This window comes from Vipera berus (genome assembly GCF_964194415.1).
Source record: "Vipera berus genome assembly, chromosome: Z".
NCBI lineage: Eukaryota > Metazoa > Chordata > Lepidosauria > Squamata > Viperidae > Vipera > Vipera berus.
Genome location: NC_138205.1, coordinates 2,050,599 through 2,069,892, shown reverse-complemented (window position 1 = coordinate 2,069,892; position 19,294 = coordinate 2,050,599). Strand labels below are relative to the sequence as shown.

General features: G+C 46.4%; 1 protein-coding gene across 1 annotated transcript in view; it reads right to left on the bottom strand.

Annotated features, from left to right (window-relative positions):
• The window catches only part of EFNB3 (ephrin B3), a gene marked incomplete at its 3' end in the record, with an annotated part of 54,731 nt that overhangs the window by 5,424 nt on the left and 30,013 nt on the right, over nt 1-19,294 (bottom strand). The window contains exon 2 of the mRNA XM_081345280.1: nt 6,219-6,511. Coding sequence (XP_081201406.1) covers nt 6,219-6,511 — 293 coding nt within the window. The remainder of the gene's footprint in view (nt 1-6,218; nt 6,512-19,294) is intronic.

Here is a 19,294-nt window from a genome sequence, read left to right as displayed (position 1 = left end):
CACCTGACCATCGGGATGCCGCGACGGTCGTAAGTGTGAAGAACGTTGCTAAATCCCTTTTTTTTCCCGGTGCCGCTGTAACTTTGAACTGTTGTTAAGTCAAGGTCTGTTGTACCGAGATGACTGCGCTTGGGTGGAACGAGAGGGCAAGGATCGGAGGCGCCTCAGGATGGGGGTCAAAAAAGTCAAGATGGCCACCGCGTAAAATATGGGCGGAGCCTCATTCGCACGATCCCAGCTGCGATCTTGACTCTCTTTTTGGGGGGGGGATACCGCCGGAGAAGATAAAGGAAAAGATTTCCCAGAAAGGGACAAAAATGGGAGTGCCAGGCACTCCGATGCCCCTCCATCCGCCCGCCTGCCTCCTTTGCCCGCCCCACCCGACGGCTTCCGGGCCATTTAATATTTAAACAAGCGGTTTAATATGTGTCCAGACACGGATCCAGCATGATCTTGAATGAGCCACTGCAATCCCGAGGCGTTTTTAATGCAGCTGCTCTCTCTCAGACGGCTGGCAGGAATCCCGGTGCCAGTCAGGTAGTCCCGACACGCCCTGTGCCAATGCCAGCCTCATCCCGTCTGGGAGGACATCACCGCGGGCCTCCGGAGCCAAGCCGGGGCATCTAAGGCAATGCCAGGATGGAGCAGAGGATGCCTTAGGCAAGGCTGACTCGGGGTGCCAGGAATGAGGAAGAGGAATGCTAGCAACGCACGCCACAGGATCCGAGCTGAATCAGAATCAGAATGGAGCTGGGAGGGACCCTGGGAGGTCATCTAGCCCACCCACCCACCCCCTGCTCACCCAAGAGACCTTAACCCATTTCAGCTGTCCAATCTCTTCTTAAGAACTTCCAGGGATGAAACGCCCACAACTTTGCTTTTAGAACATTTAAATGTAAAACGAGAAAATCAATAGCATTTTCTTAAAAAAAAAGAAACACCCACAACTTCTGGTGGCCAGCTGTTCCACTGGTTAATTGTCCTCACTGTTAGGAAATTTCTCCTTAATTCCAGGTTGCTTCTCCCCCCCTCTTCTTTGTGGCAGCCCCTCAAATACTAGAATACTTTTATCATGTCCCCCCTACTCCTTCCTTTCTCTAGACACGATGTTCCCAGTTCCTGCAACCGTTCTTCTTCCTATGTTTTAGTCTCCAGGCCTTTAAATCATTCCAGTTGCTCTTCTCTGCACTTTTTCCCATCTTTTTTCGTAACGGGGTGACCAAAACTGGATGGGGTATTCCAGGTGTGGCCTTACTAAGGATTTACAAAGCGGTAGGAATACCCCTTTATAAGAGGTATGATTGCAACCAGGAACTCGGATGAAGAAGGATTTCTGATCTCAATAATAATAATAATAATAATAATTAATAATAATAATAATAATAATAATAATAATAATAATAATAATAATAATAATAATAATAATAATAATAATAAACCTTTATTGTCAAAGTACAACATGTGTACATTGTACTGGACGTACAAACTGGGGAGGCTCCGCTGCGCCTGGCGAAAGATGCGGGAAAAGGACATTTTTGCAATTTGAGTTGCAACCGGGTCAGGATGACATTAAACCAGGTTGCCATGGTCAAGCTTTTCCCCCTGCCTATTGCTCGCCGTAGCTCTCTACGGAGAGGAGAAACAGGCCAACGCAGTGCTAGGCTGCATTAACAGAGGGACAGAGTCAAGATCACGTGGAGTGTTAATCCCACTTTACAACGCCTTGGTAAGGCCACACTTGGAATACGGCGTCCAGTTTTGGTCACCACGATGTCGAGGCTCTGGAAAGAGGGCAGAGAAGAGCAACAAAGATGATCGGGGGACCGGAGGCTAAAACATATAAGGAACGGTTGCTGAAATTAGGGATGTCCACGGATGGAAACTAGTCAAGGAGAGAAGCAACCTAGAACTAAGGAGAAACTTCCTGACAGTGAGAACAATTAACCAGTGGAACTCCTTGCCTCCAGAAGCTGTGAATACTCCAACACTGGAAGCTTTTTTAAAGAAGAGACTGGATAGCCATTTGTCTGAAACGGTATAGGGTTTCCTGCCTTAGCAGGGGGTTGGACTAGATGACCTCCAAGGTCCCTTCCAACTACTACTTCTTCTTCTTCTTCTTCTTCTTCTTCTTCTTCTTCTTCTTCTTCTTCTTCTTCTTCTTCTTCTTCTTCTTATTATTATTATTATTATTATTATTATTATTATTATTATTATTATTATTATTAAGAGAAGGACAAAGGGGGGACATGATAGCCGTGTTCCAGTATCTCAGGGGCTGCCCCAAAGAAGAGGGAGTCCAGCTACTCTCCAAAGCACCCGAAGGCCGGACGAGAAGCAACGGATGGAAACTCATCAAGGAGAGAAGCAACCTAGAACTAAGGAGAAACTTCCTGACAGTGAGAACAATTAACCGGTGGAACTGCTTGCCACCAGAAAGCTGTGAATACTCCAACACTGGAGGCTTTTAAGAAGGGACTGGACAGCCCTTTGTCTGAAATCGGTTAAGGTCTCTCGCTTGAGGAGAAGACCTCCAAGGTCCCCTTTTCAACTCTCTTAGCCTGTTGTTCCCTCGATTATTCGGTTAAGAGAGGAAGCTTATTCCAAGGTGTGCGTTGGGGTGTGTATGTGCCTTATCCCAACATCATTCCCCTGGTTCCGTGATTTAAATTCGGGCGTTGACAACTGACTCACATTGATGACGGTTGCAGTGTCCTGCGGGGGGGTGGAGCACGGGGGGGTGGTGTAGTTGGGGTCCACGGGGTCCCCTTTTGCGGCCTGGTCCAAAACCCGACTCGCTTAACAGCCGAGTTGCCAATTTAGCCACCGCCGCAACGCGGGCGAAAAGTCGTCAGGCGGGGCAAAACGTGGCGAATATCTCGCCCCGGGGGCCTGAATGCTGAGCTAAGTTGCCGTCGTAAGAAGAGGACCGCGGGTGTTCCAGACCTTCCCACTCCCTTCCTCCTCCTCGCAGGATGCAAGGCGCAACCTGGGTTTTTTTGCAAGCTTCCCCCCCCACTCCTCCTCTCTCCTTGCCCTAGATGGCCCAGCCAGCTCCCCACCGCCCCCGGACCCCCGCCCGGCTCCCTCCCTCCCACCCCTCTGTCTACTACTCTTCCCTCATGCTCGGCTGCGCATAAAATCCTTTGCAAAAAGGGGAAAAATGTGGGTCAACCACACCGCCGCGGCACAAAAAAGGGCAGCAGGCCGGCACCGCGGTGGTGGGCACACGGCTACGGGGGGGGGGACCTATGGGGGGGGTGCTCCCATCAGCTGATGGGAAGGAGGGAGGGGGCGACAGAAGGGATCTGGGGCAGGCTGAGAGGGGCTGTCAAGGAGGCCAGCGAGCTTGAACACCCCCCCTTTCTTAAACTGGGTTAAAAGGCTCCTTGGCTGCTAAATCTAGGCTTCTTCCAACACCCCCCCCAGCCCCGCAGTGCCCAAGGGGGGGCTTCCAGAGAGGGCAGCAACCCCCCCTTTCCCCCCCATTGCATCTCCTTGCCTGGGGGGGGGGTGTGCCCAGAATCTGAGAGGAAAGAGAAAAAGGAGGCAGGAATCTGGGCCGCCGTGCCAGCATTGTGCACGTGGGAATGGATCCCGGAGGGTGCAAAGGGGCAGGAGATGAAAGCCACAATCCTTTGCCAGGAGATTTAGGGCCCCCCCTCATCCAGGGTGGCACCCCTTCCAGCCCCTCCCTCTCCCCAAAGGAGGGCCACCCGCCGGCGGCAGCATCGCACAATCGTTGTGTGTGTGTGTGTGTGTGTTCAGGCAGTCCTCGCCTTACGGCCACAGAGGAAGGACCCGAAAAAACGTCCGTTGCTAAGCGAGGGGGCGGCTAAGCGAGCTTGGCCCCCGTTTTGCCGCCTCTCCTGCCACCGTTGCTGAGGGAATCGGCGCAGGGCTTAAGCCAGCAACACGGTCGCTAAGCGAAGCAGACTTTGCTCGTCCGATAGTCGCCCCAAGGAGATCAGGGCACGCCCGGGAGGTTGCGCCCGTCGTAAATACAAGTCAGTTGCCCCTAGCTTCCCGAATTTTGATCCGGTGACCCACTGGGAGGCTGCAACGGTCGAGCGGTCCTGAGGGCAGTTTTCGGCACGGTTGTCATTTCAAACGGTCACTAAACGAATGGTCGTAATTCGAGGACTCGCTCTATTTGTCTGTTCAGAAGCATACGCCTGCGGTGCCCTGGAAGGGGGGAACTGGGTGGGTAAGCCCCTTCCTTTCCACAACGTCTCCCTGCCCAAGGTCACCCGAGAAGCAGAGAGGGAGGAAGGAGGGCACACACACATGTGCACACACACACACACGCACGCACACACTTATTCAGACCCCAGCCCTGCCCAAATCAGAGCCCCCCCCCCAACACCAGGTGCAAGGCCCAAACAGCCAGTCTGGGACATGGAGGGGCAGGGGGGAGGGGAGGGTTCCAGGTCCTTGCACCGACAAGGTTGGGTCAGGCTTGATGACCACAAGGGAGCCTTCTAGAAAGCAGGTGTGCATTTGGACAGGAGCCTCGCCGTGTGTGTGCTTGCGTGTGTGCGTGCGTGTTGGTGCAAATGTGCAAAATTGTAAACCGGCAACCACGAGGCAGTGGAGTGTCTAAAAGGCAGGTGTGTATTTGGGCAAGAACATCGCTCTGTGTGTTTGTGTTTGTGCATGTGTGTGTGTGTGTTGATGCAAACGCGCAATATTATAAATGGCAACGACAAGGTGGAGGGGCCTCTTAAAAGGCAGGTGTGCATATGGGCAGGAGCATCCCTCTGTGTGTGTGTGTGTGTGTGTGTGTGTGCGCGCGCGTGCATGTGTATCGGTGCAAATGTGCAAAATTGTAAACAGCAACCACAAGGCAGGGGAGTGTCTAAAAGGCAGCTGTGCATTTGGGCAGGAACGTCGTTCTGTGTGTGTGTGTGTGTGTGTGTGTGTGTGTCCCCATGCGTGTGTGTGTGTGTGTGTGTGTGTGTGTGTGTGTGTGTCCATGCATGTGTGTTGATGCAAATGTACAAAACTGTAAAACGGCAACCACGAGGCGGGGGAGCAGACCAAAAACCAGGCGTGCATTTGGGGCAGGAGTCTCACTGTGTGTGTGTGTGTGTGTGTGTGTGTGCACATTGTGTTGGTGCAAATGTGCAAAATTGTAAAACGGTAACCACAAAGCGGGGGACGCTTCTAAAAGGCAGGTGTGCATATGGGCAGGAGCGTGCCAGTGTCTTTCCCTCTGTGTGTGTGTGTGTGTGTGTGTGTGCGCGCGCGCACCTGTGCAAACGTGCAAAATGGGCCGGTTCCCACAAGGCAGCGGTGGCACCACTGCCAAGTCGCCAGCTCCTGCCGAGGTTTGCGGGGAGACAGTTGCCATGGCGACGGCTGAAGGGCCACCCCAGGCATCCAGAGACAATGTGACAGGGAGGCTGGGGAGAGGGATGGAGGGGGGGGGGCGAACACAGCGGCCGGCAACCGCCTCTGTGGACTCCCCCACCCATCCCATTGGGAATAGACCCCCCACCCAAAAAAATTCCCCCAGCAACGTTGCAAGGGATGCCCAGGTGTTGAAGCACAGCTGGATTCAGGGGGGGGGAACCTCACTTCTCCATCCTTGTCCCCCCCCCCATCCCAGCCTTCCCGATGTGCTGGAGAAGCCGCAGCAGGCTGGCTGGGAACTCTGGGAAGTGTAGTCCGCCACCATGGGGAAGGGAAGGGCCTGGGCAACGCTTGGGCTGAAGTCCCCCTCCTCTAAAAGTGAATTTTTCCCTTCTTCCCATACAGGCAGTCCTTGACTTACGGCCGCACTCCGGCCTAACATTTCCATCACTAAGCGAGACGGCCACTAAGTGAGTTTTGCTGCCATTTCACCACCTTTCTTCCCGCCATTGTTAACGGAATCCCTGCAGGGGTTGGCTTAGCTACACGGTCGTTAAGCGAGACTGGCTCTTCTCCCTCCCCCACTGACTTTGCTGGTCGGAAGGCCGCCAAAAAAAAAAAAAAAAAAGGATTACGTGACTCCGGGGGGGGGGGGGAGGAACGGACACTGTGACCGTCATAAATAGGAGCCGGCTGCCAAGCGTCTGACGTTTGATGGTCGTAAGTGTGAGAAAAACGGCCATAAGCCACTTTTTTCGCGGGGGGGGTGGGGGAAAGCCTGAACGCTCGCTAAACGGACGGCCGTAAGCCGAGGACCGCCTCTAAAGAAGTGCACCCAAGAAAAAAAAAAAAGGGGGCATGCTTACTGATGATGTAATAGTCCTGGTTGGACTTGAACTCGTGACCCCAGAGGTTGGGACTGTACTCCTGGAACTTGATGGTGAATCGCATGTCGTGTTCGGGCCGGTCGCAGGTCAGGAGCAAGTTGGGGGTCCGCAGGATCTCACAGCGCTTGGCCTGTTCGGTCTGGACCAGGTACAACTTATAGTATTCGTAGTCCTCCGTGGAGAATGGGCCGAGGGGCACGGAGCGGGGGCAGATAAGGTCCAAGCGGTCCCCGATCTGGGGGTACAAGACGTAGCCCCCCTCGTTCTGGAACCTGCAGGGAGAGAAGAGGCCCATCAGGGGGAGGCACACGGAGAGAAAGCCAGCTGCTAAATCCCACTCGGAAAACTGCAGGGAAGTCCCCGACTTACGCCCAGTTCATTTAGGGACCGATCAAAGAGAGAAGCCACCTAGAACTCAGGAGAAACTTCCGGACAGTGAGGACAATTATCCAGTGGAACCACCTGCCTCCAGAAGGGGTGAATGCTCCAACGCTGGAAGTTTTTAAGAGGAGACTGGACAGCCATTTGTCTGAAAGGGTGTAGGGTTTCCTGCCTGAGCAGGGGGTTGGGCTAGATGACCTCCAAGGTCCCTTCCAGCTCTATTCTATTCTATTCTAATTTCTATTTCTATTCTATTCCATATTTTATTATTCTATTCTATTCTATTCTATTCTATTCTATTCTATTCTATTCTATTCTATTCTATTCTATTCTATTCTATTCTATTCTATTCTATTCCATATTTTATTATTCTATTCTATTCTATTCTATTCTATTCTATTCTATTCTATTCTATTCTATTCTATTCTATTCTATTCTATTCTATTCTATTCTATTATTATTTTTATTCTATTCCATATTTTATTATTCTATTCTATTTTTTATTCTATTCCATATTTTATTATTCTATTCTATTCTATTCTATTCTATTCTGTTCTGTTCTGTTCTATTCTATTCTATTCTATTCTATTCTATTATTATTTTTTATTCTATTCCATATTTTATTATTCTATTCTATTCTATTCTATTCTATTCTATTCTATTCTATTCTATTCTATTCTATTCTATTCTATTCTTCTATTCTATTCTATTCTATTCTATTCTATTCTATTCTATTCTATTCTATTCTATTATTATTTTTTATTCTATTCCATATTCTATCCTATTCTATTCTATTCTATTCTATTCTATTCTATTCTATTCTATTCTATTCTATTCTATTCTATTCTATTCTATTTTCCAATATCTATTCCATTCCATATTTTCTATTCTATTCTATTCTATTCTATTCTATTCTATTCTATTCTATTCTATTCTATTCTATTCTATTCTATTCTATTCTATTCTATTCTATTCTTATTTTTTATTCTATTCCATATTTTATTATTCTATTCTATTCTATTCTATTCTATTCTATTCTATTCTATTCTATTCTATTCTATTCTATTCTATTCTATTCTGTTCTACTCTGTTCTACTCTGTTCTATTCTATTCTATTCTATTCTATTCTATTCTATTCTATTCTATTCTATTCTATTCTATTCTATTCTATTCTATTCTATTCTATTCTATTCCATATTTTATTATTCCATTCTATTCGTCAGCCAGTTACCAAGCACCTGAATTTTGATCCCCTGAGTGTGGAGGGTGTACAATGGTGGTAACTTTTACGATAGGTTGGCAGTCCCTTTTTTTCCAAAACTGTCACAAGTCTGAAGTGTTGTTAAGCAAACACTTGTCAGTCAAGGACTACCCCTAAAAGGGACATTTGCAATTTGTACCACAACAGCTGTGAAGGTCTACCCTGGTGGTGGTGGTGGGGGAAATGAGATATTTTTTTGTCTCTGTTCTCAGTGACATCTTTCGATTTGTTTAAAGACCCTTCTGTGTTCCCAAAGCCCCACTTCCAAAATGAGAAAACCAGGAGCCCGCAAGCGAAGGAAGAAGACACACCTGGCTGTTGCAAAAACTCTCGGTAGCCATTCGTCTCCTTCCTTGCAGGCCTCAAGACCAGATTTAACCGGACTCTTAATTTCTGGCGCTCTCTGATCTTGGCGGCTTTCTTGCAGATGCTTTATGAGCCAACTGGAAAGTGTCATCAATGCTGCAAAGGGAGGGGGGGTTGTGGAGGGGAGGAGGAGGAGGAGGAGGAGGAGGAGGAGGAGGAGGAGTATGGGGTCCTTGATGCTTTCTGAGTTTGGTAGTTTACTTGCAGACATTTCATTACCAAACTAGGTAACATCATCAGTGCTAGAAGGGAGGGGGGGGGTTTGCTCTCTGTTTATATATGAAACATTTGCAAGAGAACCACCAAATTCAGAGAGCACTAAAGATCCCGTAGTCAGTCCTTCCTTCCTTCCTTCCTTCCTTCCTTCCTTCCTTCCTTCCTTCCTTCCTTCCTTCCTTCCTTCCTTCCTCCTCTTCTCTCCACTCTGCAGACCCAACTCCCCGCCAGCACTGATGACGTTCCCTAGTTGGGTCAAGAAACGTCTGCAAGAAAATCACCCAGCTCAGAGACCACCAAGGACCCCAGAGTCGTCATTGTCCTCCTCCTCCTCCTCTTCCTCCTCCTCTTCCTCCTCCTCCTCCTCCTCCCACACCCCACTCCCCGCCGGGACTGATGACGTTCCCCAGTTGGGTCATGAAACATCTGCAAGAGAATCACCCAGCTCAGAGAACACCCAGGACCCCAGAGTCATCATTGTCCTCCTCCTCTTCCTCTTCCTCTTCCTCTTCCTCTTCCTCCTCCTCCTCCTCCTCCTCCTCCTCTTCCTCCTCCCACTGTCTTCTAGCACTGACGACGTTCCCTAGTTGGGTCATGAAACATCTGCAAGAAAATCACCCAGCTCAGAGAGCACCAAGGACCCCAGAGTCATCATTGTCCTCCTCCTCTCCCACTCCCTCTTCCTCTTCCTCTTCCTCCTCCTCTTCCTCTTCCTCCTCCTCCTCCTCCCACACCCCACTCCCCGCCAGCACTGATGACGTTCCCTAGTTGGGTCACGAAACATCCGCAAGAAAATCACCCAGCTCAGAGACCACCAAGGACCCCAGAGTCATCATTGTCCTCCTCCTCTCCCACTCCCTCTTCCTCTTCCTCCTCCTCCTCCTCTTCCTCTTCCTCCTCCTCCTCCTCCTCCTCCTCCCACACCCCACTCCCCGCCAGCACTGATGACGTTCCCCAGTTGGGTCGTGAAACATCTGCAAAGAAACCACCCAGCTCAAAAAACACCAGGGACCCCCCCACACACACACCCCTCAACTCAACCCCAAGTGACAAGGCAGGTTTTCAAATGGAAAACCTTGTTATGCCTGTTCAGCTCCGGCAGAGTGGGGGTGGGTGGGTGGGCGTGGGGTTGTGGTGTGTGTGTGTGTGTGTGTGTGTGTGTGTTAGAAACTGACGCTCCCACCCACCCTGCCAAACTTTTTAAGCCATTTCCCAAGTCTTCGCCCCTGCATTTATTTATCCATCTCTCCACTTTGCTCCGATCTACATCGGGGTGTTTTTTGAAAAAATGCAGAGTTTGCCTCCTTTGATGAACAGTTTAGATCAGGGCTCCTCCAACGTGGGCCCTTTAAGACTGGTGGACTTCAACTCCCAGAATTCCCCAGCCAGCCAGCCAGCCATGGGGAATTCTGGGAGTTGAAGTCCACCAGTCTTAAAGGGTCCAGGTTGGACCACCCCTGGGTTAGATTATACACAACTGTTATTTCGAAATTGCCAACTCTTTTTCACCTCTCTCTCTCTCTCTCTCTTTTTTTTAAAAAGGGCCTCTGCGCGCTTTCCCTGGGGTGTTGTTTTTTGTCCCCCAAAACAAAACAGAACAAAAAAAAACACCGCAACAAATTTAACCGACAACAAAACTTAGTTGGATCGACGATGCAAACTTGGAGCAGTTCTTTTTCCAGATTCAAACCCCCACAAGGAAAGCCAGGACGGGGGGGGGAAAAAGACTTAATTCCTCGCAAACAGACGAAAGGCAAAAGTTGTGCGTGCAGCAAAAACAGAGCGTGCTTCCTCTCGGTGTGTGTGTGTGTGTGTGTGTGTGTGTGTGTGTGTGTGTGTGTGTGTGTGATTCTCGGCATCTGCCTTTAATTTAGCTTCTTGGTTGCTGGCAGGGCTCAGCAGGCGCTTCCCTCTGTTCCCCCCCCCTTTTTCCTTGCAAAGCCAAAGCATTCCAACCTGTTGACCTTTGACCCCAGACCCCCTGGGACAGCCCCTGGGACAGATCGGCTGCCAAATGAGATAATCGCCTGGGGGGGAGGAGGGGGATAAGTGGGGTGGGACAGGCTGGGAGGGAGGGGAGAGGGGAGGAGAGACGGAGTGGGATGGGGGTTCCCCCTTTCTCTGTGGGATGAAAAAGCAGCTCAATCGCAGGCCCACCTTGCAGGGCTCTTGGGAGGGTGGAGGCTGACGAAGAAGCGATTTTTGCAGCCGGCCAGCGTAGCCGGGGCAGGGGGTTGGACTAGATGACCTCCGAGGTCCCTCCCAGCCCCAGGATTTTGGGGCTTTTCGGAGAGCAGCCAAGCCACGCTGCGTCCAGAATTTGCCCACGGGCAGTCCCCCACTTACGACCACATTGAATAAATATAGGCAGTCCCCCACTTACGACCACATTGAATAAATATAGGCAGTCCCCCACTTACGACCACATTGAATAAATATAGGCAGTCCCCCACTTATGACCACATTGAATAAATATAGGCAGTCCCCCGCTTATGACCACATTGAATAAATGCAGGCAGTCCCACGCTTACGACCACATTGAATAAATACAGGCAGTCCTCCACTTACGACCACATTGAATAAATACTGGCAGTCCCCCACTTATGACTATATTTAATAAATGTAGGCAGTCCTCCACTTATGACCACATTGAATAAATGTAGGCAGTCCCCCGCTTACGACCACATTGAATAAATACAGGCAGTCCTCCACTTACGACCACATTGAATAAATACAGGCAGTCCCACGCTTACAACCACATTGAATAAATACAGGCAGTCCTCCACTTACGACCACATTGAATAAATACTGGCAGTCCCCCACTTATGACCATATTTAATAAATGTAGGCAGTCCCCCACTTATGACCACATTGAATAAATGTAGGCAGTCCCCCGCTTACGACCACATTGAATAAATACAGGCAGTCCTCCACTTACGACCACATTGAATAAATACCGGCAGTCCCCCACGTACGACCACATTGAATAAATACCGGCAGTCCCCCACGTACGGCCGCTACCGAGCCTAACATTTCTGTGGCTTGAGACGTCCGTTAAGTGAGTTTTGTCCCATTGTACGACCTTTCTGGCCACAGGGGTTAAGGGAATCACTGCAGTTAAGTTACCAACACAGTCGTTAAGTGGATCCGGCTTCCCCTGTCGACTTTGCCCGTCGGAGGGTCACAAGAGGGGATCGCGTGAACACCCCCCTCCCCCCCGGGACTCTGCAAGTTGTCATAAATACGAAACCGTTTGCCAAGTGTTCGAATTTTGACGCCGCAACGGTCGCAAGTGTGAAAAAAACGGTCCTAAGTCATTTTCCCCCCCAGCGCTGTTGTAACTTCGGCCGTTAAATGAAACGTTGTAAGGTGAGGACTTATCTGCAATTCCCCGTCTCCCTAACTTTGGAAACAGGCCGTTCTTTCCAAGCTACCTCATCAGTTACGAAGCTTATTAAATGCTCTATTAATATATATTTCAGAATAAATTCCCCTCGATTCAGTTGCTCAGACAGGGAATGAAGCGGGATCTCGAGATGTGGATCTAACCAGCTCTGATTTTTAAGAAGAGATTTCGACAATCCAAATTTGTCTGAAATGCCATAATAGAGTTTCCTGGCCTGAACGGGCTGGGGGGGGGTTGGACTAGAAGACCTCCGGGGTCCCTTGCTGCAACGCTGTGGATTTCAACCTGACCCCTGTTTCCCAAGCTGCAACCTGGATATTCGGGGCAAGTCATCTACAAGCACAAGGACACGCCTGCACTGAGCCTGCCGGGGCTTATGGGCCCAGAACGGTCAGCCAGCCACCCACCCACCCGGCAACTTCAGAGCCTAAATAGCCACACACACCCCCTCCCCAAAACACAAGGCTGTGAAAACAAGGACCTTTGACCAGCCCCGTCCTTCAAAATACTCCATTCTGACACGGGCGGCGGCGAAGAAACACAAACTTAAGAAAACAGCTGAGGCAGCAATCTTGCATGGCTGGCTGCTACCCCCCACCCTCTCCCACCCCCTTGAATGTGGGCCAGGCCCAGATCTTAGCTTGCACGATGGAGGATGGGAGGGGGGGGTGAGAGGGGGAAAGTGGTGGTGGGGGGGAGAGACAGGAAACAGCAATCTGGTGGACTTTTTCTCCAACCCAGGCTGCTGCTGATCCAGACTTCCACCAGGTCTACCAGCAACGCTGGGGATGATGGGGTGGAGGCCTCCTACCTTTGGAGAGAACCTGCCCCCCCCTCCCCAGGCTGAAGGAGAAGCCAACCCATCTCACGCGTTGAGGCCCTTAGAAGGGTCCCATGGAGGTAGAGAATAAGCAGCCATGGATGGGGAATAGAATAGAATGGAATAGAATAGAATAATAAAATACAGAATAGAATGGAATGGAATGGAATGGAATGGAATGGAATGGAATGGAATAGAATGGAATAGAATAGAATAGAATAGAATAGAATAGAATAGAATAGAATAGAATAGAATAGAATAGAATAGAATAGAATAGAATAGAATAATAGGATAGAATAGAATAATAGGATAGGATAGGATAGGATAGGATAGGATAGGATAGGATAGGATAGGATAGGATAGGGAATAAAATTGAATAAGGAATAGAATAGAATAGAATAGAATAGAATAGAATAGAATAGAATAGAATAGAATAGAATAGAATAGAATAGAATAGAATAGAATAGAATAGAATAGAATAGAATAGAATAATAATTAGAATAGAATAGAATAATAAATAATTAGAATAGAATAGAATAATAAATAATTAGAATAGAATAGAATAATAAATAATTAGAATAGAACAGAATAGAATAGAATAGAATAGAATAGAATGGAATGGAATGGAATGGAATGGAATGGAATGGAATAAAATAGAATAGAATAGAATAGAATAGAATAGAATAGAATAGAATAGAATAGAATAGAATAGAATAGAATAGAATAGAATAGAATAGAATAGAATAGAATAGAATAGAATAGGAGTCAGAGTTGGAAGGGACCCCACCCAAGCAGGAGACCCTACACCATTGCCAACAGATGGAAGTCCTGGCTCTTCTTGAAAACGTCCGGTGATGAAGCTCCCAGAAGTTCTGGTGGCAAGCGGTTCCCTTGGCTGACTCTTCTCACTGTCAGGTAATCAAGGAGACGACCAGTCTAGAACTAAGGAGGAATTTCTTGACGTTGAGAACAATTAACCAGTGGAACCACCTGCCTCCAGAAGCTCTGAGTGCTCCAACACTGGAGGTTTTTAAGGAGAGACTGGACGGCCATTTGTCTGAAATGGTTCAGGGTCTCCCGTTTGAGCTGGGGGTTGGACTAGATGACCTCCGAGGTCCCTTCCAATTCTATTATCCTATTAATTCATCAGTGGAACAGCTTCCCTCCAGAGGTTGTGGTTGCTCCATCCCTGGAGGTTGTTTTTAAGAAGGGACTGGACGGCCATTTGTTAGGGTTAGGGGGATTCTGGGAGTTGGAGGTCCACCTCTCTTAAAGTCGGTGAGGTTGAGAAACCCTGATCTAGTCGCTTAGTTGGAACCAAGCCCGTGAGCAAAAGCAGCCGGGGTGGGGGGGTGGGGGGGAGGGGTGTCCCACAGGACCAATTTAGATTCTTGGATCTCTTCCTTGGAAACCTTCCCAGTCCTGCGGGCCAAGACAACTGAAGGAGAAGAGCCAAGCAATATCTCAAAAAGTCAGTAAGATAACAGAGGCATGAGAGAGAGAGGGGGGGGGAGAGAGAGAGGGGGGGAGAGAGAAAGAAAGAGAGAGAGAGAGAGAGAGGTACAGAGAGAGGGAGAGAAAGAGAGAGAAAGAAAGAGACAGAAAGAGAGAGAGGGACAGAGAGAGGGAGAGATAGAAAGACAGGGAGAGGGAGAGAGAGGGAGAGAAGAGAAAGAGAGAGGGAGAGAGAGGGAAAGAGAGAGGGAGAGAGAGAGAGAGAGGGACAGAGATAAAGAAAGAGAGAGAAAGAAAGAGACAGAAAGAGACAGAAAGAGAGAGGGGGACAGAGAGAGAGGGAGAGATAGAAAGACAGAGGGAGAGGGAGAGAGAGGGAGAGAAGAGAGAGGGAGAGGGAGAGGGAGAGAGAGAGAGGGAGAGAGAAAGAGAGAAGGAGAGAGAGAGAGAGAGAAAGAGAAAGAGAGAGAGGAGGAGGAGGGAGAGAAAAAGAGAGAAACAGAGAGGGGGGGAGAGAGGGGGAGAGAAAAAGAGAGAGAGAGAGAGAGAGAGAGAGAGAGAGAGAGAGAGAGAGAGAGAGAGAGAGAGAGAGAGAGAGAGAGAGAGAGAGAGAGAGAGAGAGAGAGAGAGAGAGAGAGAGAGAGAGAGAGAGAGAGAGAGAGAGAGAGAGAGAGAGAGAGAGAGAGAGAGAGAGAGAGAGAGAGAGAGAGAGAGAGAGAGAGAGAGAATGAATCATACAGCCAGGCATGGACACCATTCAAGACAACCCATGTTTGTTCATTTGTAGTTGGGGGTTTGACCTCCTTGGGGTCAAAAAGGAGGCAGGAGGTCCTCCCAACCGGTTCCAGGGAAGGTCCAAGGAGACCCACTTGAGGAAACAGGCGAGGTGAAGACCCTCTTAAAGGGACCGTCGGCCAACCCAGACGCCCCGCAAGGTCACAAGGGAGAAAGAACAGGCCGTCATAAATCTCCGGGCGAGACTCTGAGGAGGTGTTGACGTGTGAGAGTTGAGGGCCTTCATATCTCAAAGGGGTGCTGGAATGCCCGAGGTCAGAAGAAAATATCTGTAGCAAAGTTTCTCAGGCGCCATAAGCTGAAGAGGGGTGGACTTCAACTCCCAGAACCCCCCAGCCAGCTACCCAGAAGCTGTGAGATGGGTGGACTTCAACTCCCAGAATCCCTCACCCAGTTAAAAGCTGTGAGGTAGGTGGATTTCAACTCCCAGAATCCCTCACTCAACATGGCTGGTTGGGAAATTCTGGAAGTCCACCTATCTTGAAATTGCCAACTCGGAGACACACTGGTCTAGCCAGCCTGAGCAGGCAGAAGGGGATTCTGGGAGTTGAAGTCCACCCATCTTCGACTTGTGGAGGCTGAGGCATACTGACCGATGTGCCGCTGAAAGGGCATTGAAGGTTGAAGGAAGTGTGGAGTCCCACCAAGGAGAGCTAACTCCACATAGCAAAATCTTCTGCTACTCCACCAAGTATGGGCCTAGTTACTACTACAGATCCAGACCTAGACATTGTAGACGTCCTACAGAGAAAAATGAAATTGCAGAGGCATCTCAAGGCGGATCAGGAGACCATCGTTGGGTTCATCAATGGTTAATGAGAAGGTGAGGGACAACCGGCATCTTTCAGCTTCTCTCCACTTACGACCACAATTTATTTGTGGTTGTTAAATGAATCACACCTAGTCCTCGACTTACAACCATTTGCTTAGCAACTGTTCAAAGCTACAAGAGCAGTGGGGGAAAAAAGTGGGTTACGACCGGTCCTCTCACTTATGACCGTTGCGGCACCCCCACGGTCACAGGATCAAAACTCGGGCACTTGCCCACTGGCATGTATTTACAACCGTTGCCATGTCCCAGCGGCATGTAGTCACTATTTGCAACCTTCGCGGCCGGATTCAATGAGAAAAATCAGTTTCACTTAACAACTGCAGTGATTGGTTTAACCGGCATGGCAGAAAAGGTCATAAAACCAGGCGCGATTCACTTAACAACTGCCTTGGAAATTCTGGTCTGAATTATAGCCGTAAGTTGAGGACCAGCTGTAAAGGCTTTTTTCCTTCCAGAAAAAAAAGGAAGTCGCTCCAGATTAGAAGAGCAAAAAAGAACACAAACTCTGGGAGAAGGTTTACAGGTAGTCCCCAACTTACGACAGTTTGTTTAGTGACCTTTCAAAGTTATGACATCCCTGGGAAAAATGACTTAGGAAATGGTAGAGGGTTTCCTGCTTGAGCACGGGGTTGGACTAGATGACCTCCAAGGACCCTTCCAACTCTATTGTTGTTGTTGTTATTGGCATTTGTGGGTGTTTGCAATGATCCTCAGTCGTGCGACCAAAACGTACGAAGTTTTTTTGCCTGGTTTTGTTGTTTTTTTCCTGCAAAAATGAGCTTTTTTTGTCAAAAATATCTTTTGTGGATCACAGTTTCCCTTAAGAACTGCGGCCTCCTTTAACGACCACTACAAACTATGTCGACAAATCAGATCGCTCACACGGGTGTCTCGACTTACGGCCATCATGACATATTAGAGAAATTCTGGGCTGCGTTACGGTCATAAGTCCGAGGACTCCCCTTATGGCCACAGTTTGCATTGCAAAAATCCTTTTGTCATTAAGCAAACCCAGCTTCCCCCCTCCTCCCCCCAACCGACTTTGGTTGTCGGAAGGTCGCCAAAGGAGGATCACGTGACCTCGGGACGCTGCGACCGTCGTAAATACGAGTCAGTTTCCAAGCAGCCGAATTTTGGTCACGTGACCTCAGGACGCTGCGACCGTCATAAATACGAGTCAATTGCCAAGCGTCTGAATTCTGGTCACGTGATTGTGGGAATGCCGGGACGGTCGTAAAGTGAGAAAACCAATCCTCAGTCTCTTTTTTCATTGCCGTCGTAACTCCCAACCGTCGCTAAACGAACCGTCATAAGTCGAGGACTCTGTGATTTGATGCTCCTCCTAGGGACGATGTTTGCAGTTTTATTAAGGGGGTAAAAAAAATGAGTATAATTCCTTGGGGGGAAAAATAATAATAAAGGCAACTGTACGTCTACGTGTCCCAGGCGGATACCGACCAACACACCGATAATCTAATTCTCGGATTTCCCAAAACCTCTTTCCTGCCACGGATCGATTGCAAACTGATTAAAAAAAAGGGAGAGAGAAACGAAACGATGGGCCTGGCGAAGGCCTTTCAGGGGTAAATATAAATAATAATAATAAATAATAATAAATAATCCGGGGGTTACGGCTGAAGAGAGACAGGGGCCAGCCTGGTTGGGGATATCAAACGGTCCAGAGGTTTAAAATCAAGAAAAAAAACATCACCACGAGCTGCTTAAAGACACCTGCAGTTGTGAAGTCCAGGGGTGTGATAAATAAAATAATAAAATAAAATAAATAATAAAATAAAATAGCAAGATAAAGTAAAATAAAAGAGTAATGAATGAAACAAAACAGAATAATAATATAAAATAAAACAGCAACAAACGAAACGAAACGAAAGAGTAATAAACCAAGTCAAATAATAAAATAAAAATAAAAATAAAGGAATGAAAAATAAAGAAATAAAAGTTTTTTTTAAAAAAAATGACCCAAAAAGAAATGAAATCAAAATAAAATGAACTAAGAGGTCAAAATAAAATAAAATAAAAGAGGAATGAAATGAAATAAAACGAAATAAGTAAAAAATAAAATAAAAAAGGAATGAAATGAAATAAACTAATAAAATGATAAAAATAAATAATAAAGTAAGACAAAGTAAATTAAAATAGGAATAGATGAAACAAAATGAAATCAATGAAATAATAATGTAAAATAAAAGGGTAATAAATGAGATGAGATAAAAGAGTAATAAATGAAGTCAAGTAATAAAGCAAAATAAAAATAAAAATAAAGAAATGAAATTAAAAAATGACCAAAATGAAATGAAATTAAAATAAAATAAAAAAGGAAAAAAATGAAATAAACAAAAGAAAACAAAATAAAGATAAAGTAAAATAAAATAGTAAATGAAATCAATGAAATAATGTAAAATAAAATAGTAATAAATGAAATGAAATAAGAGTAATAAATGAAGTGAAATAATAAAATTAAAATAAATGAAATAAGAAATAAAATTTAAAAATGACCAAAAGGAAATGAAATAAAAATAGAATAAAATAAGAAATCAAAATAAAATAAAAAAGGAATAAATGAAATAAAATGAAACAAATAAAATGAAAAGAACGCAAAATAAAATAGCAATAAATGAACTGAAATAAAGTAAAATAGTAATGAATGAAATAAAACAATAAAATAAAAATAAAGAAATGAAATAAGAAATAAAAGAAAAAATGACCAAAAGGAAATGAAAATAAAATAAAATAAAATAAGAAATGAAATGAAATGAAATGATGAAGTAAAATCCAATACATAAAAAAATGAAATAAAATGAAATAAAAATTCAAAAAATTCTGATGTCCAGGGATGTAAAATAAAAGAATAAAATAAAGTAAAATAATAAAATAAAATAATGAAATAAATAGAACAAAATAAAAATGAAGTTAAAAAATGAAACAAGAAAAAATAAAAAAGGAAAAAAATGGGACAAAAGGAAATGAAATAAAAAGAAAAGAAAATATGAAATCAAATCCATAAGAAAATGAGAAATCAAATCAAATCAAATCTAAATGAAATAACAAAGCCAAATCCAATAATTAAACAAAAATTTAAAAAAAGAAGAAATGAAACAAGATGAAGTAAATTAAAAATAAAATAAAATAAGAAATAAAGGGAGATTAAAAATGGAAGGAAATGAAATGAAAGATATTTAATCCCCATCGGAGCCGCTGAAAGAAAAGATGGGGTCAGGGTTGATTATGAGGTAAAAATTGGTCTAGCTAGCCGATATTTGGCGTAGAAAAAGCCAAATCTGGAATTCTTTTATGGAAGGAATTGAAACTGGATATAGTCCTTAAAATCAGAACCACGATTGTGTCCAAAATGTCCATCGCTAAGCGAGAAGGTTGTTAAGTGAGTTTTGCCCCGTTTTACGCCCTCTCTGACCACCGCTGTTAAGCGAATCGCCGCAGTTGTGAAGTTGGTAACACGGCTGTTAAGTCAATCGGGCTTGCCCGTTGACTTCAAAAGTTTGCCAAA